The sequence below is a fragment of the Taurulus bubalis genome, assembly GCF_910589615.1.
Source record: "Taurulus bubalis genome assembly, chromosome: 5".
Classification (NCBI taxonomy): Eukaryota; Metazoa; Chordata; class Actinopteri; order Perciformes; family Cottidae; genus Taurulus; species Taurulus bubalis.
In genome coordinates this window covers 26028069-26050255 of record NC_136593.1, presented here as the reverse complement: position 1 = coordinate 26050255, position 22187 = coordinate 26028069, and the positions used below count along the sequence as shown (strand labels likewise).

General features: G+C 41.1%; 1 protein-coding gene across 1 annotated transcript in view; it reads left to right on the top strand.

The window, feature by feature from the left end:
- Positions 1-584: 584 nt before the first annotated feature.
- ppfia4 (PTPRF interacting protein alpha 4) overlaps positions 585-22187 on the top strand; it is a gene marked incomplete at both ends in the record, with an annotated part of 59548 nt that continues 37945 nt past the window's right edge. The window contains one exon of the mRNA XM_079217941.1: positions 585-842. Coding sequence (XP_079074067.1) covers positions 585-842 — 258 coding nt within the window. The remainder of the gene's footprint in view (positions 843-22187) is intronic.

Here is a 22187-nt window from a genome sequence, read left to right as displayed (position 1 = left end):
GTGTGTGTGTGTGTGTGTGAGGAGGAGTGAGCATCGGTTCGGTGGCGGTGTGTGGAGTGATGGAAGCGGAGAAGGCGGATGCAGATATCACTCGCGCTCACTGTCCCTAAGTCTAAGGACGCAGATTAAACGTTTCCTCTCGGATATTTTTCCTTTTTTTTATTTGCCTGCCAATGTGCTATGATCCACGTCGTGCTCGCGAGCACCACCCCTCCAAACGCACCCGTCTATCTCTGAGCTGTCAATCATATCACGCCGGGATTTCTACATGTGAGTGCGTGGCGCGCCGGGCAGGGCGGATCTGCTCACGAGGTGAAAAAACGCCGGTAATATGGATGAAAGGTCAACCATCATCTCATCGTTTCAATCCCTCTGATTAGGTAAGGCGATATAAGGATGCACGAGGAATGTGATGCAAAGAGAGTAAAGACGCGGATACGATTGCATTGGCGGTCCGTTGCTGTGGGGCGTTAAAAGGCCCTCTTATCAGTTAGATAATCAGGTTTATAACCCACATACATTCCATTCTCAATCCCGACAGCGACATTGTCCTATAGCGTTGCCCAGACCAGAGAGCGGGGAAGATGATGTGCGAGGTGATGCCGACCATCAACGAGGGAGACTCGGCTGGTCCTCCCAGAGGCACCAGCGGCGTCCCGAACGGCTCGGACCAGGAGGCCAATTTCGAGCAGCTGATGGTCAACATGCTGGACGAGAGGGACAAGCTCCTGGAGTCCCTCAGAGAGACTCAGGAGACCCTCATTCAGTCTCAGACTAAGCTGCAGGGGGCGCAGCACGAGAGGGACGTGCTCCAGCGGCAGATCAACGCAGCGCTGCCTCAGGTGAGGAGGGTCGGGCTGATGTGTGGGGTGGACGGGGGATATGTTGTCCAAGGGAGCAGCAACCGTAAGGTACAAATGTGCTGTAGAATTGGACAGATGTCTACCCTGTAGGCCGGTCAGTGGTGATTCTTGAAACCTCTGGTACTGAGGCTGAATTTCCAATGTAGGCAGAGTGGGTAACTCAATGGACAAGAAAGCTCTAATGTGCTGTGCTAACTGAATATGCACCAAGTGGCCTTAAAATGGCATCAAGGTGGACCCTCTTTCATCTAATCTGTGTCAAAATGTAATATTAAGACCTTACTTATTTCAGTTGTGTGCTTAACCTTTGCCTACCGGCCAGGCAATATTATAGCATACAAAATACATTAAGATTGTTCAGAAAGTGGGAGGCTAAGAATCTTATTTTGCCTCGAGGCTAATTAGCAGGTTAATATGGCCACTGATGAAATTACACTATTCCTTGATAAAAGGGTCATTGGGTTGAAACATGGCAACACATCTAAAGTCCCACCGCTAGAGCTAATATACCTGAGAAAGTTAAATACGACTGTTCTCGAGGTATAGACTTCTGCTGAGAAGCACACTCCTGCAAATACATCACCATAGGTGTGAGGATGATGGCACATGCTACTTCAGAAGCCAAAAGGATCTAAATGTTTAGTGGGTATGCAGTAGGTTGAAAGATGTATCAGAGGTTGATGGAGGGTTTATACTAACACAAGGAAGAATGCTGGCTCAGACTGTAGGTCTCAGACAGTTATCGAGAGCCTTGCTAGTCAGAGAAGAGGGCAGGGCCCACCTATCATTATATGGATTGAAACAGCCTGACCTCTGTATTCGGTGACCTGCCAGTAGTAATGTGATTGAAAGGTGCTGATGGTAAACTAGGATATCTTTGACATTTGTCGCCCATGTGTGTGTGCAAGTGTGTGTATTTGAGAGAAAGAGAGCTGAATAAGGGCTGGTGCAGTCACTGAACATGACGACGATGAAGCCTCAGCACATAAAACTGCGTTACCCTCTGACCCTTTGGTCTAAATGTGTGGCATGATGTCACAGTACAGTGTGTGTGTGTGTGTGTGTGTGTGTGTGTGTGTGTGTGTGTGTGTGTGTGTGTGCGCGTGCGTGCATGCGTGCGTGCGTGCGTGCGTGCGTGTGAGTGTGAGCGAGGGAGAGAACCATGCTGACGATGACAGCCTCACTGCAGCCGCTTGTGAAAGAAACATGGCCGCTTGCTAGTGTACATGGCCCTGGGCTGCTTGCCTCCACACTTGCATACATGTCTGTTCGTGTGTGTGTGTGTGTGTGTGTGTGTGCAATCGCGCACGCGTGTGTGTATGAGTATGTGTGTCAGAGAGAGAAAAAGAGAGAGAGAGGAGAGAGTGGGAAGAGGCTGTCATGCTTGTTTTCTAATCCTGCTTGGTTCAGCGTAATGTTTTATTCTAGCAATAATACAAGTATTAGTTATACAGTCATAGACCTCAGGGACATTATACAGACATTATGACTGGCGCGCACATGCAAAAGCTGTCTCATTCTCTCTCTCTCTCTCTCTCTCTCTCTATCTCTCTCTCTCTGTCTCTCTCTCTCTCTCATTCTCAAAACACGACACTCATGCACAAAACACAGCAGTGGTCATTTCTACAGCTGACACAGCAGAGAGATGATGCAAGGGACAGTGGGTGAAGCAATCCTGAGAAATTAGGAAAATCTCAGTTGCAATTGATTTCTACTCTAGTTGTTGTTTCCTCAACTAAAGAAATATGAGTCTGACCTTGATGTATCATTGCAAATTGCAACGTGCATCTTGTCATAATGACAGGGAAGTGTGGAAAAAACAACTTCCTGTATCCGGTATCTCAAGTTTTAAATTGGAGCCATGTTGTAGCAGTAGGCGATGTGGCTGACCCCACCATCCTATATGTGTCAGCGGTAATTAGGCTGATTTGCGGCTGCGATTAACATACAGTAGTTGGTGTGTGTATGCCCTTGACTACAATACAATATCCCTTTGCTCTTGCAGCCTTTGTTGTGTAGCCCTCCAGTCATTCTGTCGACATGTGTGTTGCTGACTATGTGAGATGTATTTTTGTCTATGTGTGTGTTCAGTTCTCTCTGCTCCCAAGGTGTAAACTGATGTACGAGTGTTGGCACGGCAAGGCAGCCTTTTTTGCCCAAATCCAACCACTCTTCTCTTTCCATTTGCCTACAAACATTTGTCATCTTCACCTCCTACAAGGTGTGTGTGTGTGCGTGTGCGTGTGTGTGTGTGCGTGTGTGTGTGTGTGCGTGCGTGTGTGTGTGTGTGTGCGTGTGTGTGTGTGTGCGTGTGTGTGTGTGTGCGCGCGTATTTCTGTTTTTGTTACGTCTTCTGTCCCCTGACTCCATGGGACTGGTCCGACCCAGAACTGTCAGATCTATGTCTCTCTTCCACACACACACACACACACACACACACACACACACACACACACACACACACACACACACACACACACACACACACACACACACACACACAATAGACTAGGATGGATATGTTCATTAGCTACAAAGAATAGAGTTTCAGATTAACATGTCAGCCCATTACAGTGCAAAATGCTTCTAATTCAGCCCTCAGAGATGGGTTTTCCCAAAGATAAATTAGGTTTTAAACACAGGCACGCATGCTTGCCTGCACAGTGCACACACATACTTATGACGTAGACACACACACAAGCACAGTGCCTGTTCCTCTTCTGTGTGAGAAAAACTGTTCTGACACTGTCAAGTAGAATGTGTTGTAAGGCGTGTGTGTGTGTGTGTGTGTGTGTGTGTGTGTGTGTGTGTGTGTGTGTGTGTGTGTGTGTGTGTGTGTGTGTGTGTGTGCATGCGTAAAGCAGAGAGAGAGCAGACAGTGGGTGAAGACTGTGTGTCAGACACAAAAGCAGATCACTGTTGCTCTTCCATATATTTATGGGTCATATATTCCTATATTTCCACTATTTTCTAGTATTCTGTGTTTAATATTATGACTTATAAAAGATAGATTAAAAAAATGAGAAAAAAAAATGTGCTTACCTTTTTGCCGTGAGTAGACGAGTAGGTTGATACCACTCTCAATCTGTGAGCCATGAGCCAGGAAGTTATTAGCTAAATTTAGCATAAGGAATGGAAGCAGGTGGGAAACATCTAACTTGGCTCTGTGTGGGTTTAGTTTAATCTATACAGACAGAGAAATGTGAATATGACAATTTGTAGTTTTAGGGGATGTCATGAAGCTATTGATCACTATTTTTATTATGACTTACTATTTTTGATGAACAACAACTTAGTTTCCGCTGGTTGCTTGGTGCACAAAATGTGTTCATGATTTAAGAGTTGCTGGTGTATTTGTTTTAACTGTGACTAGAGCCAGGCTAGCTGTTTCCCCCTGCTTCCAGTCTTTATACTAAGCTAGGCTAACTGCATTAAGGCACTACCTCCATACTTCACATTCAGACATAAGAATGGTTTCAATCAATCTTATTCAACTCTCGAAAAAAGAAAAGATGAAATGTAAAACTATTCCTTAAAAGGAAGTGAGCTTTCCAAAGTCTGAGAAATTATTTCTGTAAAATAACGCCATCCAACCCCTAATCTAATGAGTGTGTGTTGTGATGTTTGGACACCTGTTCCAGTCAGAGACAACACTGGCTATTTTTGCCAACATACAAACACAGAGTGAGTTCTAACTCCTTCGTCCACACTAAAAACACATTTAAACATATACATGCACATACACCTTTTGTATGTTGTTTTGTTTACTTGACCACTGACCTGTCCTTTGACTTCTCATAGCAGAGATTGTTGCTTACTCTTGTACAGAAACATTAACACAAATATACACACAGATAATGTGCACATAAGTCTACAATCACTGAGCCTCAATGAAGAAGTACATGTCAGGTTTTCATGGTTGCACAATATTGGGAAACAAATAACGTGGTGAGATATTTTTCTGCCACATATATTGCAATATAAAAAAAGGAATTTTCACCAGATGACTTGAAAAGCTTATTTGGAAATAATTCATCTTTCTAGAATTATTGGGGGGATTTTGAACAGGAGTACATCTGCATAGAACATTAAAATAGCTTTAAAAATAAAAGCTGAAAAATTACTTTTACTCCGAAGACTTTTCTTGATATGAACCGCCCTGTCTCGAACTTTATAGAAATACAATTGTTTTCAACACACCAAACACAAACAGGTAAGCAGTGTGATCTGTGAAGAGTGGTGCCTAGAGATGATCCAGGAGATATTACGGATGCAACGAGGCAGCAGCTTGTCACTAAAATGAGACTATCTGGCCCACCTTAAAATTTGGCTAGGCCAAAGTTGCTGCTAACCCACTTTAATCAGCAGGTTGCAAAGCAAGACAGGGGCGCTTGGCTTGGGTCTTTAGGAGGTTCTTTCGCACATGAGACAATGAGGCGTCCGCTAGTAAAAACGGATTCATCCTCGGGAGTGTGGCGGAGTCAGGACACTCAGTGTAAATGTAGCAAAAGATATGCGTTTTAAAATAAAAATTTCACATGGGGATTGAACCTGCTACCTTGTGGTTTAAGGACAATCACTCTACCACTTGAACTACAAATGTTGATAGGAATATAGTTTGCAAAGTTGTGATCGTAATTAATCTCAAAGAGGCCGACACATGACTATTTTTTTTTCTCCTCTTCATAAGAGTTTGATAGTTATAAACAGGTAAAATAGCAATACAATGTCAATAATTGTCTTTATTCTTGTTCTACAATGTCATAAATACAACAAACTATAGTTTTTGTAAATATAATTAACATGACTATACAACTTTAGAAGCTGTGATATCAAATAGCAGACACATTTTTTTGGTGGAAAAAAGGGCAAAATGGCTTTTTGGATAGGAAAGGTTGCTGACCCCTGGCCTAAACTGTACACACACTGCACTGCTATATTCACAGCTATAACATTACTGCTTACTTTATTAGGCCCAATAGTTTTGAAGTTATGAGTATTGAAAAACAAGACACACCCCGAAGACGTTCATTGGTCCATATCTTCTAAAGACAATGAAATATCTCCAATAATATATCTCCATTGATATATCTCCAATAATGATCCACAGAAAGTGTGGTATGAATCGGATCCAGCGTGTAGGAAGGGTTCGCAATAATGTGTTTTTCACAAAGTTCAAAATGGTGGAAAATCTAAGTAAACAGAGTTTATGGGTCTGAGAGTTTTTTTTGTAGAGCAGGTGGAGATGTGTGTCAATTTTCATATCAATCAGATATACTGGCTGACGGGCGTCTATGTCTATTTTCACCAAGCCTGACAAATATGCGTCCAATTGCATCCTTAGAATTACAATAGGGTCCTCCCGGACTGACTACGTCAGTGCTCGGACCCTAATAACCCAGCAGTCCATTATCTGGTCCCTCAGACAGTCCCTCCTACTCCTTTCAGCTGACCTTAGCCCACAGCACAACACAGTCTAGAGTGGGAGGGAAGGTTACACAAATTGCTCACTGTTTAAATCTCTGCAAAGCACCTTGTGTCTGTGTGACAACATAACAGTCTGGCAAAAGATTAATACCGATTTGGTTATAAGATGTGGTGTGTTATATTGAGAGGAATTATTGCAATTATGTAAGAACTGAAATGAAGTAGTGATGAATACAAAGTTGGCAAACTAAGTCAACAATCACCAATGTTTACAAAAGTAATTTAAACTTTCAGAAAAAGGTGTGCATTTCCCCTGAAACTATATTCTCATAACTAGGGGCAGCTGCAAATCTTGTTTTTGCTGCCATGCAGTGGTTTAACCTCTCACTCTGCTGCAGAGATGTTCAAGTTTACCCCAGGATGTGTCAATACGCTGTGACATCCCTGTTGATTGTGGTTATAGGTGCAGCAGAGCCCACTTAGTTGGGCTTTTTTAAGAGGTAAAACACTGCCTGGTGTTTAAGTACATTTGGGAACTAGTTGAGTTCAGGTTTTTTACTATGAGGCATACCGTTTATTTTCTTCATGAAGATATCACGAAGCAGATGTGTACCCTCGGTTTAAATCAGTGTAATGAAGTACAAAGAATGGTATCATAGACCTTAATCAACCCCAGTTTTGCAATTAATTAATATATGGTCTTATGGTTAGCTCGGCAAATAGAGTGCAGGGTACTTTACCCTATTTGAACCAGGGCTTGGTACTACTCAGCCAGCAGAGTTATTGTATTAGAGGTGTGTTTTTCTTACAGGTACAGTGTCGAGGAGTTGCATGTCAAAGCTAATATACCACACATCAGAGGAATGAGGAAGAGCTTCAAGGTCCCTTTGCACTGTGTTTGGAGGTGGCCTGAGCTTATCATGGACACACACACTCTTCCTAATATACATATATATCCACCTCCATCCACAAACAAACAATAACACAAACACTGCTTCGTTTTCTTAAATGTCAGCGTCTACATGTCGTGTCGAGTATGTGCGTGTGTTTGTGTGTGTGAGCGAGCGAGCATGCCCACGGCTAGTGTTGCTTCTGCATGGATGGCTGAGGCAGCTTTGTACACTATGATAGAAGAATATTGAGGATGGTGGGCAAAGTCAGTTGAAAAATTACCACATCTCATTGGTCTGTTGCTGAAGTCCAAATCTTGTGCTACGTGTTATGTAAGTATTAAATACTGGAATTTGGGTTGATGTGGAGGAAAGTGGAGCATCAAAACTGAGCAGCTGAATGTCACCAATAAACCCAGTAAGAAAAGAGAGGCATTGAGAGAGAGAGAGAGAGAGAAAGAGAGGCAGAGCAAGAGAGAGAGAAAGAGAGAGAGAATGAGAATGAGAATGAGAACTGAAAGAAAGATGTCATATCCATGTTCTTTTTTTTAACTTTTTTTTTGTATTTTCATCACATCAGAGTCCTCCTTGACATCAAAATAAACAAACATGATAAAGCAGGTACCAAATAGTCAAAACGGTGGCGTTTAGTGTCGGTAGTCTAAATGCGAGTATAAATTCTAACTCTTGCATACATGAACATCCACACTAACAGATGCCCATACACTTACGCAGCAGTCTACACACATACCCGTACAGCATACCCGTATGCTCCCTCCTCCATATACTCACTTCAACATACACACTCCACCAGGAGGGCTCAGCAAGGAGGGGGGGGAAGGACCGAAACGCCCAACCAAGTACAGTTAAATGCGATTATGTAATACATACAGTAATCATCCAGTCATATCCATGTTCTTACCAGCTTAACCGCACCAAACCATTGCTTATCCCCAACCATCTCCAATATTTCTTTTGAAAGGATGTTTTGGGGCCAGGGGAGAGAGAGAGGTTACATAACCATAAACATGTCCATTTTAAGGACATGTAAACCAGATGTAAACCAGCCAAACGTGTATCGAAATTATCTACATCACCTCTCACTTCTTCATATCTTCATCACTATAGCACTTTATTATGCTTTTATTGTATGCCTTTGATTACACTTCAGTTTTGATGGACGAGTCCGATACCTTCTGCCCATAACTTTGGCAGACCCAGAATTTTGCCCAGAATTTTGCGAGAGAGAGTAGAGGAAGAAGTGAGAAGTGAATCTAATTAACAAGGTGTCTACTACCTCCCAGCATCAGACTGACATCACACCTCTCTCTCTGTCTGTGTCTCTTTCATATCCTCTCTTCCCCTCCTGCTGCATCACGATAGCTTAACATCATCTGTCAGTCTCTTTTCCTCCACTCCACAGCAGTTCACTTCTCTTCTTTCTAAATTTGTTGTCCAGTCTTTATTCAAGCACACCCAAATGCTCTGACATGGTCAAACTGGCTCCTGGCAAGAGCTTATGCACAGCTTTCGGGCCCCTGAGCACTAATAGATTGTTAGTGTGCAAAGCTAGCTCCCCCACGCTGCCCTACCACACCATGGCTTCTGTGCTCCATCTCTCAGTGGTATCTATTGCTCCCTCCATCCCTCTGCCAGTACCATCTGGCTCTCAGCACCAGGCACATTTAGCTCAGCCGGGCGCCAATTTGTCCCCCTGGCTGTCCGGGAGAGAGAAGGCGAGTGAGGGAAGGAGGAGTGGGAAAGAGAGATAGATGTGGAGAGTAAGATTTAATAAAGATAAACAAAATGAGAGTAAGTCAGGAAAAGAAGAAGCAGAATCAAGCATACCTGACAGTCCCCAGCAGCGAGGGACATGCTCTGGTAATGGATGGAATGAATAGTTACTGTGTGTGTGTTTGTGTGTGTGTGTGTGTGTGTGTGTGTGTGTGTGTGTGTGTGTGTGTGTGTGTGTGTGTGTGTGTGTGTGTGTGTGTGTGTGTGAGTTCCCTCTCCCTGGTAATAATAGTAGAGTGATTGGAGTTGCAGGACTACCAGAGGGGATGGGAGAGTAATGAAGGAAAGAGGCAGGAAGGGACAGAATGAGAAAGAGGAGGAGGAGGAGGAGCAATGGGATGTGAGATGACGTTTTCCAGCCAGTAGTTAAGCCCACAGCCCTGCCATGTCTAACAACTACCCTATTGGAACTCTGTCAGCTCACTTTCCCTCCTGCAACACCCTCCGAATGGAAGATAAGGTGTCGATGGGCGGGAAGTGTGTGTGGATATTTGACTGCTTTTTGGTTGTGGAAGTCAGACTATGTTTGTTTCAGAAAAGTATGGCAGGGTCTCAATGCCCAAGGTTATAAACTTCAAGGTCATACAATCTGAAATTATACTCACCCACACATGTGCAAAGACACACAGCAGTAATGGTGACATCTTTTAGACCCCAGTTTTTCCCAGCAAGAGACTTAAGCAGCTGCAGCACAGGCATCAGAAGCTAAGTCCCCGGCTGGACCCTTAAAGGGATTTAAAGAACTTCAAAATGCTTCATCTGCTCCATGAAATACAGCTTGTCAGAGTCTCACAACATAGCACATACCCCCCACTGCTGACAACACTGCTGATAACACACACACACACACACACACACACACACACACACACACACACACACACACACACACATTTGCGAGAGTGTGGCGGTTGCAAGTGAAATGCAGGATATGGGAGAAGGACACAGTTGCTGTATATAGCTAACTGCTCCTGTGAAGCAAACATTTATCTGTGGGCATGTACATGTTATGTGAAGGCTGCGGAACAAATCATACCTTTATGTTATTTGTTTAATAATTTGTGTTGAATTGGTTTTAGGATGTGGATCATAAATAAGCATCTGGGAGTGACATTTATCCAGAATAAAACAATTACTGATTTGTCTTCACGCGTAGCCTTTAGGAACTGGCATAATTAAGCAACAAACATGTCGGTGAAATGGGAGTAGTATGTTCAGCAATATGTCTCTATACAAATTTTTACTACCAATTATATTAAACAAAATAAAGCCTGAGCTGAAAGTGATTTGTAAAAAAGAAATTGTTTTCCTTATAAACCTGCTCATTACTTACCAGTGACACAGCTGTATTGCTCAATTCATAGCATCGTGAGAAGATTAATTTCACCAGGTAACTACATTAACTGATTTTATGGTCAATTATTAACACATTGACAAATGATCACAGTTGATGTGTCTGAAGTGTTGAGCAGACAGCTGTTTATTTATCTTATCATCCATATTTAGTGTATTACCTATTCAGTACCTGGCACCCAGCACGCCCCTGTTTGGAGAAGCACAGGGAGAAAAAAAGCAATCTACTCATGTGGACAAGGGCAGAGGCAAAACTACAAGAAAGGCCCACCTGAAAAAAAAAACAATATCGTTTTTATTGTAAACTATATTAAGAATATTTGCACAGCTTTATCTTGCCTCTAGTTCAGTCCTGAAGAGGGACTGAACTGAAAGTGAAACTTATCGAAGCTCTCAAAGCCATTGAGACTCTGTTGACAAAAACAGAAAAACTAGAAGTTTCAAATATTCTAAGTATAGCTTACACTTAAACTGATATTTTTTAGGTGGGTCCTTCTTTTAGGTGCTAAAATATGGTTTGCTGTTGACCCGTCCACAGCAGTACATTTGCTCCTGTTTGCTGTCTGTTTCTCCAAACTGGTGAAGTGTCGACTGCCATCTACTATAGATATTATACTGACTATGGATATGGATAAGTACGCAACCCCATGTCACAAGATCAGAACTATCCCTTTAATTTAGAGTGATAATGATTAGTGATAATTATCACAGCACTCACTATTGCACACTGTCTATATTACATATAGTAATTTGATCCATTATTAATATAAAAATATTGATATATATCGTTTAGATATATCACTTATTTAGAGGCGAAAACAGGAGTCAACATACCCAACGTGCTAGGAACCATGCAGTAGCTCTGCAATGCATAGAGTTTGGGTAATTCTTGTCCACTTATGTTTTGTTGGTTTAGTTGTGCAGTTTAAACTTGATTGTCATTCTTGTCTTCTTCTTCTTCTTCTTCTTCTTCTTCTTCTTCTTTTTCTGTCGAATCCCTGTTGCTTTAGTGCAGCGAGTGCACATTTGCATAAAATGTTCATGTAATTGATAGATTTCATGGCAGACACTTTAAAAAAGGGACCCAGGCTGTAAAACATAGAATATGATAATTACCTTGTATAGTTCTCCATTAGTTACTCCTGGTAAACAGACGCTAAAGGTATTGATTTCTTGCATCAGAAAATGGTTCAAGTGATGAATTGCCCACACAGAGTCAGCACTTCCTGGTACTGTGTGTATTGAATTGGGTGTATACGTCCCACACACCCATGCATAAACACATACAGAACACTCTTGGATGTGTCTCGCAGGGACACATCCGTATGTGCTGATGTGAATGAGATGTTAGCCACCTGAAAGCGTTATCATGGCTGGCCAGACACCAAAATACGCAGTGTTCTGAGGATCGGCTTTGATAAATAGATGAAGATATGCACCAGTCTTACACTTCTAAACCCTATCTGAAGCAGACTTCACTAAGTACATACTGGAGAAACTAATAAGATATTTTTACTGCACGTACATCCACAGAAAGCTCTCAGATCGTCTTGTCTCTGTATTAAATCACGATCCGTGAGCACCACCTACAACAGTTCTCAGCGGCAGTCTGTTATTCATTTACTTCCAACTTCATTCACAGACGTGTGGGTTGGTGCAGACACTCAAACAGTTTCCTATATAAGCTCCATCCCTGTGTCTTTGAATGTGTTCAAAGCTTTTTGTCCATAATCTTTCGATTAATTTGTTTTTGTGTCTCCTTGTTTTCATGCAAACCTGTTGTTTAAAATTACTTAATGAATCCACTTGAGTTGACTCAGTGAAGACCCAATATCCATATTAAGATTACAGAGACACTGATGTGTTCCCTCTCTTCAAAATATTGCTCTTCTCCCTTTCGTCTCTCCCTCAGTCTCAATGACTCCCTGTCTCTTGCGCTTCCTCACTTTACGTCTTATCAGTGCTGATGGCTTTAAGCCCATGTGCTGAGAGCTCTATTAGTTAGCTATTGTTCTGTCAGATAATGGGTCATATCTCTCAGCTAGTTCACTGTACTTATAGCTTAGCTCTGACTGCATGAGGTGGTAGCACAGCCGCTGGGATATGAGAACTATAGGCACAAACATCCATATTCTTCAAAAATGATATATGTATATTTATATACGTATATTTTGCAGCTTGGAAGTGTATGTGTGTATGTCCTGTAGCAATTGCGTGTGTGCATTGAATTAATCTAAATCAGCTCATTAAACCAGGAGGTCTTCACATCTTCATAGCCTGAGACCATTTTACTATGTTTACATGAGGCTATGCTTATAGTGTGTGTGTGTGTGTGTGTGTGTGTGTGTGTGTGTGTGTGTGTGTGTGTGTGTGTGTGTGTGTGTATGTGTATGTGTATGTGTGTGTGTGTGTGTGTGTGTGTGTGTGTGTGTGTTATTATTGCCTGGTACCATGGAAACATTTGTTGTGTGATTGCATTGTTAAGTTGATGTTCATCTGATCACAATGGTAATAGCATGAACTGCTCCCACATATTGTAATTGTATGAATAACTGACAAAAGTCACTGTCATCTCTGTGGCTTGCTCAGTCTGTCAATGATGAAGGTCAGCAAGCATTGTGGTGCACCATTAGTATAATGGGGCTGTGACTAGCCTGCCCCAGTGCAAGAAGAACATCATTCACACTTAGTTGCTTTCCTCTTTCTGTCTCTTTTTCCGTATGCTCTGCACCGTCTCTTCTTGCCCTCAATTCCACACGCTAATAGCCCTTTCATTTACTCATGCTGACTCTCACCCACTACTCTTGTGCACATACACAATTAGACTTTAAACAGTCAAGTTCCGTGTCAGTGACATCAGATACCCCTTGGATGTTTTTGAACCCCTCAAATTTGGTTTGAATCTCAAGCAGTGCACTCATGTAGATACTACAACAGTAACAAACAATTTAAATACACTGTTAAATGCTTGACTGTATAATTGGAAGGCCTGCAGTATATATAATTGGAAGTGACCTAGATCTGGATAATTGAACACCTGTAGTCAGCAGCATTCAGTTTGACTTGAACCTGATGGTACCTCTGTTTGCTATAACATACAGCACATTTGGTCTGTCTAGATTACTTTAATTCTGTAGTGTACGACACAGTGCTTTTTTTGGCAGTCCTTGTAAGACAAACAGTGCCAGCAATGGAGTCATAATTTCAGCACAATTTATGGTAGTAGTATATTCAATATTCAGTTTGGTTAATGCATATTTAGGAAAATACAGATATATGTAGAATACTTTGTCTATTTTTTAGCGTGGAATCATCTTGTTTTTTTTACAACCAGTCTGAGCTTCTTAGAAAGCTCTCACATCCTAATGGGGCTCTAAGTTAGTGTGTTATTAAATGCAGGTGCACAGCAAAGTGCAAACACTTAAGTGTATGCATATAAACAACTGTTGTGTTGAATTATTAGACAAATATATGTGCGGTTTGTGTAACGGGTGAAGTATGGACCCAGAAGTAGTACAACAGACACAGTGAATCGTTTGAGAGATACTTTTCACCCAGGCAGAAGACACACAGGCAAACAGTCTCCAATTTACCGGGGCAAAGGCAAGGCTAGAATCTCGTGGTCAGGGACGGAAGGCTGAGTCTATACTGGGGCAGAGGTAAGGCGGAGAAGTCCAAACAGGCAGGTTTGGCACTGGGAAAACAGTCGGAGGGTAAACGCTGGAAAGTGGGCATAATGCAGAGAATGATCTGGTAGTGAACGTGTCATCTTCTTCTTCTCGTAGTTTAACGGCAGTTGGCATCCATCTAATTGGTGCGTTACCGCCACCTTCTGCTCTTGCGTATGACTCAGACAATAGGCTTACACTCTTTACCCCAAGGCAGTGAATGTGTGTGACAAGCTGGGGCGTGTATACCAAAGGGAGTAGGTGCAGCAGAGTAGGCAGTTGAGAATGATTGAGCTGATGAGGTGGGCGTGACTAACAGTTGCACTGAATGAGCTGATGAGGTGGGAGTGACTAACAGGTGCACTGAATGAGCAGATGAGGTGGGAGTGACTAACAGGTGCACTGAATGAGCAGATGAGGTGGGAGTGACTAACAGGTGCACTGAATGAGCAGATGAGGTGGGTGTGACTAACAGGTGCACTGAATGAGCTGATTAAGTGAGCGAGAGACAGAATGGCAATTGAGAAGGAAAGCTGAAGTGTGACAGTTTGCTTCAGATGTCTGTGTCTGATAAAGGTGATCCTGACCATTGAAGGAGTTTTAAAGTTTTTCCAAGATAATATGCTTCTTTTTTCTGTTGGTACGAAACCCAAGTAGCCTGTACGACGTGGATGAAATTAGTGGAGAAAATCCCAGTATACTAAATATATTATATATACTATATATTATATATACTATATCAAATTAACCCAGAATCTAAAAGTAAGCAGATTTAAACTGATGAAGGTTTTTATCAGGTTTCTACAAAGAGTAAGGTTGAGCTTCCAGTATAACTATAAGTTCCGTTTCCGTATTCTTCTACAGGGAGTCATGGTGACTTTCAAATGTTCTTTACAAAAATCCACAACCTTTCCCAGTTCTTTTATTCCTTTACTTTTTCTTTTCTTTTTACAATGATCGCATGCAAAGTCACATTTGGGGAAGATTGTGGTTGTTGATGAAACTTCTTTGGTGCTATCTATTTTCAACAATGTAAATCAGTGAATGTCTGTTTGATATTCCATCTCGTCTTCAGGCCAACTCCTCAGCGTGTTGCAAAGATCAATATTACAGTCTGACCATGCCAAACAGTACCGCATGCATTACCTTGGCAAAATAATAAAACTCTTGCCACTTACTCTTGCTTTCCGGATGTGGCAACTGTGAGCTAATATCTTTTAAAATATTGTAGTGGAAACATAATAATTTAATTTAAATTGAATTGCATACACTGTTTGTAGTTACGAGTGGAGGAGTTGGCTTGCATTCGTCCCCTCTACTTAAGTTTAGTGAAGGCTGCTTGAAGCCTCTGTGGAAAGCTGTTTTCATTTTGAGTCGCCTTGCAAATGAGAGAAGGAATGGGGCAAAACAATTGTGAATGAGAGACGGATTGACACAGAAGAAGTTCCTAAAGGTCATCAGACAGTGTCATCTGCCCCCCTCCTTCACTTCTGCTGCCATCCTCCTCTATTCCTTTCCAACCTCCAGTTTCAGTTACATCTTTTTGTCAATGCGATCTGTACATTTTTGCCTTCTCCTATCTGATCCTCTGTTTCCTCTCAGCACGTCTTGTTCTCTCAGCTAGTGCTGGCATGTCAGCATCTTGTGTCAGCAACGTTCTTTCCTCTCTTCCCTTCTTCTCTTTTCTTTTCTCTTCAGCGAGGGGGGAACAAGAATTTTGTTTAATATTTCTTTCTGGTCTTCTTTCAAAAACATTTAGTCATCTGTAGTCTGTTTAATTTTTTGTAACCCTATACTGTTTCCATGGTTGCCAGATTACAGCAATAGACCTCCATGCTCATAAACAAGTCAACATAATGAAGAGCAAGGGTTAGTGATAAGATAATGCAGAAGGCAAGATACACAGTAACAGTGATACAATATTTAATGGAGCCCTTGATGTTGCAATATGGATATCATCATGTGATCAAGCATATATTTAATGGAGGCACTGTACAGTTTTGGTCCCTCCGTGAGGTTTAATATTCCTGTTTATAATACGAGATTGGGAGCATTTTGATTGCCTCTCTATGGCTCTCAACAGGAAGGGTTGGTGCTACGGTCCGTCGGTCGGGACGGCGTTATCAGCTGTAACCGCTGTATGATGAGCTGTGCAGAGTTGTCTGACTACATAACACACAGAGGGGGATTGACTTATTTCTCTGGTCAAGGACTCCACTATATCTTTAGGCAATAGTGGTTTGCTGCTTAATGCTCTGAATGTTGTGTTTTGCTCCTTTAACAAGCCACACATCTTTACAGCCATGTTACAGATTAACAATTATATGGCACATCTGCACTTGCTATTGAATGGCAAACCTTCATAAACAGCTGCATAAATCCCTCCAGTCTGCGTAATTTAGAGCATTTTAATGTAAGCTATTATCTAAGCATTAACAAACTTCTTCGAGAACTATAAAAGCTGATGTCATTGCTTCCAATGACAAATACTGGGCATGTATTATGCTGCAAGATCATCTAAATTTGTCATCAGGTTATATATATTCCTGTCATTTGCTAAATCACTTCTACTTCCCGACCTGTGAAAAATGACATTTCAGTTCTGTGGTGCATCATTGTCATCGCACACTCTCACGCACAAACCTAGAGACTACACACAACAACGGTGGGATTACACTACAGATCCAGTTGGCGCTTATAATGATGACTCAACAGAACATTTGTCCGTCCCTCCAGTGTTCCCTCTCACCCTGAGGGCACACTGCCAACGAGTCCCACAATTTTTCAAATACATCTTCACAAAGCATCTCTGCTTGTTCGTCTGTCGTCCAATCAGACTCCATACTTCATGCTTTATATGTGTATGCGGTTCTAGGAATTTTTAACTGGGGTGGATCAAATATAGCAAAGGGATCTCTGGAGGTGGCCAAAATGTGACATTTTATTATATGAATTAATATTCTATTAATAATTGGTTAAAACATAAATGGATAGGCTGCATAAATACACATAGCTGTTGTTGGTCATTTTGCAGAACCTTTAAAGTCTAAAATAAAAAGGGAGGTGAGGGGAGGGGGGCTGTAATGTGTACCCTCACCATTTGGTTGTCTGATATGTTAACCTTTCACTCCTTATTTGTGAGGTCTATTGTACATTAAGTCTTGTTTTGTAATTTCTACAAATAAATCATATATAAAAAAAAAAAAAAAGACAAATAAATGGGACCTTCTGCGCTCATTTACAAAACAACTCGTTCAGCCCCAGCGGTCTTTTCTTGCATACCCATACTAAATCCAGATTATTTTATCAACCACAAGGGCTATTTGAATCATTTCAAAAGGTCTAATATACAGAAAACACTGGTGAGATTAGTTAAGAGGTGTATATAGTAGTATATGTGTTGTTACTATTTTATTGGTTGATGATAGAACACAGGGAAAACATTTTTTTTTTTTACATCCAGGAGTATTATGCTCTTTCAAACGGTGCATATGAAAGCTTTTTATTTAAACTATAAAATAGCACAATATGTTCACAGTCTCTCTGCAAAGTTTGACTTTATTAAGTTAAGTCAAATATTTTTAGTTATTCTTTTAGTACAGAAGTTTAGGCGAATCTCCAAAATGGAGCATCTAAGATTTGTGTGTGATATTGACATTTTCTCATGTAACACGCTATTTATTTAACTTTATATCACTAATGGTGTTCAATACATCCACATACAGCAGTAATATCCACTAAATAAACCTCAATTATACTTTTGTGCCCTCAAATCATCATAAAATATTAAAGGATTAACTATGCCATGCTGAGGTCGTTTTCAGTCTAAAACCCCTCCTTTTAATCGTGGGAGCCTATTGGAGCCGTCTAAAGCATCACAATGAGACTGACAACACGTTTAGCTACTTACAATGAGTCAAGTATCACATTTTGTGATCCGTAGTATTAGATCTGCTGAGACTCAAAATGCTGTAGAAAGCCTCCCAAAACGCGTCATGGGGCCTACTCAGACGCAGGCGGTCATTAGAGTACAAACATCGAAATGTAAGTCATATTTCAGTTTTTTTTGCTGAAAAAAAAATGTTTTGCTGGATGCAATGTGGTTGATAAATTGTTGAGGCTTTGCCTGGGAAGAGATTTGGCGGAATCTGTATCTTGTAAGCTTTACAGAAAGGTACGCTAACCGTGTGTAGCATCAAGCTAGCACGACGAAAATGTATAATTTCCATAACTTTAGTCATTATTGAGTCATCAAGTCATACTTATGGTTTATGTTAATATTTATGGTTGAATTGTGTTTTAAACATGCAAAATCGATTTATATGCACTTGTAAGGCTAGGCTAGGCTGTGTCGTTTTGTTTGCTTTTTGATGTGACATCAATAGGTCTGGTATTGATTCATGGAAAATATGAACACATGAAGGAAAAACAAACTGCAAAGTGTTGAGCAAACCCTGTCATGGTACACCAACATAATACCAATGTACAGGCTTGTTTTAATCTGAGGAGATTAGCATGATTGGATGGATAACATGTATCATTACAGAGTGAGTGTAGTTGGGATTTTTGAAAATAGCAATGGATCATGGGTCTATAACACACCATTCAAAGAGTAGATGTTACTTTGAAATACTAATCTACTACTACTACCATTAATAATATGATTAATAATAATAGTCAGATGACTAAAGCTCTACCTCTGCCATTAAGAATATTTACTGTGATTCCAAACAAAACTAGGAATGAGTAAATCACATATTATGTTTTTATGTGATCCGTAATGTGTTTGTTTGACCCATTCAACCACCACGATGTCTAATAATACTGCAGATGGGTTTACTTTAGAGCTGAAAGCCGGGTACATCTTTAAGGGGTGCCTTGTGCGTCTGTATCAGACGTCAATGGCGTGGGAATGAGACCGGACGGGAGCAGCAGAGCTGATGAGAGCAAAACCTTTCTTCACCTCTCAAAGCCCTGCAAATTCAGTCTCCATGGAAACAGTCCTGACACCTTCTGTCCCCATGGGACACCAACTGTCAGCAACTCCATATGTGTGTGTGTGTATGGCTGTGCATATGTGTTTTATCACGTGATTATGTATAATCTTATCCTGCCCAGCATGAGTCTTGAAATCATAATATCAGGTGCAAGTAGCTATGAAAGTGACAATTTGACACTTTAAAGCTCAGGCTTTTTCTTTCTGTGTGTATTTGTTTGGCTGTGAAGCTCCAACCTTGATGGCTGCTTCTGATCGGCTGCCAAAGCTGAGCCGCTCAATGTGTTAGTGGGTCTGGCTGAAGGACTACATGGAGGAATCCCCTGTTCTGGGACAGGATGATGAAAGCAGTGATGGACCAGAAGAGAACAAACAGGAAGTAGTAAATAAACTGTACTGGATGTACTGCATGTTTCATCCTCTTACGCTGTCCCATCACCAAGGCTGGTTAGTTAAATAATAAAATGTATAGAGCAATCCTGCAATGCACCTAAAGGTGTTGTGCCAAAGGTACAACTACAACTGCAGCTAACCTTAACTACAAACAATCAGTCAGGTACTTTGGCTTCAGTAAAGATGATAGAAAAATAAAATGAAGCTCAGAGTTAATGAGGAAAAAATATGCTGCTTTAGGAAGAAACTAGAACAATTTGATATCTGGCCTGAAACACAATCATGTCATGAAATATGAGTGCATGGCCAAGAAAAGAAACAAGATAACTGAGAGCATTTGAAACTTGATATTTATAATATTTTATTCATTATGGGGGCCTTTTTGTCATCATCAATAATAGTGTACCGGTAGATAGACAGGAGGAGAGGGAGGGTGTGACATGCACCAAAGGGTCCAGGATGTATGACAAGCATATTTCATGTAATCAGGATGCCCGTAAACAGAGCATACTTGACTTTTTGATTTTCTATTTTAGTTGCCTAAAAGATTTCTAGCTACTGAATATACAATTACAGTACTAAGAGGTGAACTGTGAGGATAGATGATCTTATGCACAGTTGTATTACAAAATAGATTCATAATAATGTTACAGGGGAGAAGAATTGTTTATCATCAATTCATTTGCCTATTTTCTCAATTAATCATTTAGTCGATATAAAATGCTGGAAGATAATACAAAATGGCCATCCTAGTTTCTAAGAGTCCAACGTGACTTTTTTTTGTTGATTAGCCCAGCAAATTTCATATTGGATGAAGTTGAAGTTGGAGGAGCAGATATTTTTGGGATTTGAATTTTAAAAATGATTTAACAAGTCAAAATAGATTATAGATTATTTCTGGTATATATTAGTTTTGCAAGTAATTATGATATGGATTTAAAATTTTATCAACCATTTTCTTATCTCAGTCGAAAAAGAACTTCGGGGGAACAATGTTATAATTCTCCTAAGCAAACAGAAATCCAACACAGGGAGGGAAGATAGTTAACAGGAAATAAAGGAAAGGGGGAGAAATATGATGAAGGAAGGAATGACAGGAAGAATGGGAAGAAGATGTAGGAAATACACTCTGTAGGGAAAAGGAAGGAAATATAGAAGTTTGAAGATGTTTGTATTTGAGCTGCTATTCATTAAACAGCAGCGGGCTCTGCATCCCTACCTACCACACCCAGCGTTGCCATGGAAATTAGGCCTTGGCAGCACAGCTGTGTGTGTGTGTGTGTGTGTGTGTGTGTGTGTGTGTGTGTGTGTGTGTGTGTGTGTGTGTGTGTGTGTGTGTGTGTGTGTGCGTGTGTGTGTGTGTGTGTGTGTGTGTTGGATAGAGGTGTGCCACAATGACATCATACAGTAGCTTGCTGAGAAGGTCTACTGCAGGCACATGGCATCTACAATATTTATAGACCCCCAGAACAGATGAGCTCACTCAGTGTGACTAGTTTTCTCACACACACACACACACACACACACACACACACACACACACACACACACACACACACACACACACACACACACACACACACACAAGCAGTAGCAGAGAAGTTACTCACGCAATCCGTGCCACACCCGCTCACATAAATATTCTTCCTCTCTCCTCCATTCTGACCTTGAGGAGTGTTCTCCGTACAAGTTGATCATACAGATCAACTTGTCATCACAATGCATGCAGCAATTAATAAACTACATTCAGATCGACCCTGATGCGGTTCTGTATTATTATTACTGTATTATGAAAATATGAGAATACACACTGTGATGTAAAAGCCTCTGTATTTTCAGTGAAAATTAGCTGCCACTGCATGAGTCATAAGGAGAGGGAATGGTACTTTGTGAGGGATTAGGCCGGTGGAAAAATAAGAGAATGCTACAGTAACCGCACACACATGCTCGCATAGACACAATATAAGCAAACACGCACACACTGAATGACCCCACCATCCCCCTCAAACATGTGCATATTAGACACGCAGGATTTAAATCCTCATATCCCTAAATAAACAAAATTGTTTCTTGGTAGAGTAAATACTGTACATCAGTGTAACAGCAAAGTATGATTGAGAGTGACCAGTGTGTGTGTGTGCGTGCGTGCGTGCGTGCGTGCGTGTGTGCGTGTGTGCGTGCGTGTGTGGGTGCGTGTGACTGAGCGTGTAAGCTTGAGTTACAAGGCAGGAGAGCTCCAGAAAGAAAAATCACATTTCATAAATAAATCATCCAGGGCCTTGCGATGGATGTACACAACACACACACACACACACACACACACACACACACACACACACACACACACACAAACTGTGCATGTGTGTGTTCATGCTCTTAAACTGATAGTGAATCTTGTGTGTCCTGTTGTCCACAGCTCTATTGAACCAACACCCAGACATGAATTTCTCCTCTAACAGGCAGTTAAGTTTGAGCAGAAGATTTTGATAACATTATATTCAATGTCAAACAACTTTGTAAAATTGTAGAAACATGTGTGTGAGTTTGTTTGAGCATGTTGCCGTTTGTTGATCCTTAATTAAGAAGATAGCTCTGATCTCAATTGTAACACCTGCTATATTGGTTTAATATGTGTAGATGAATTAACATCAGACCCTGTAGAAAGTGACTGTTGTAGTCCACACGGGGCCAGTCCATTATATTTGTATGTGTGTGTATCTGAGCTATAAAAGAGTATTTTTGGAACCTGAGTGAAGGGAAAGTCATTCAGGCTACATTCTTCATACTGCTCTCTCTGTCTCTT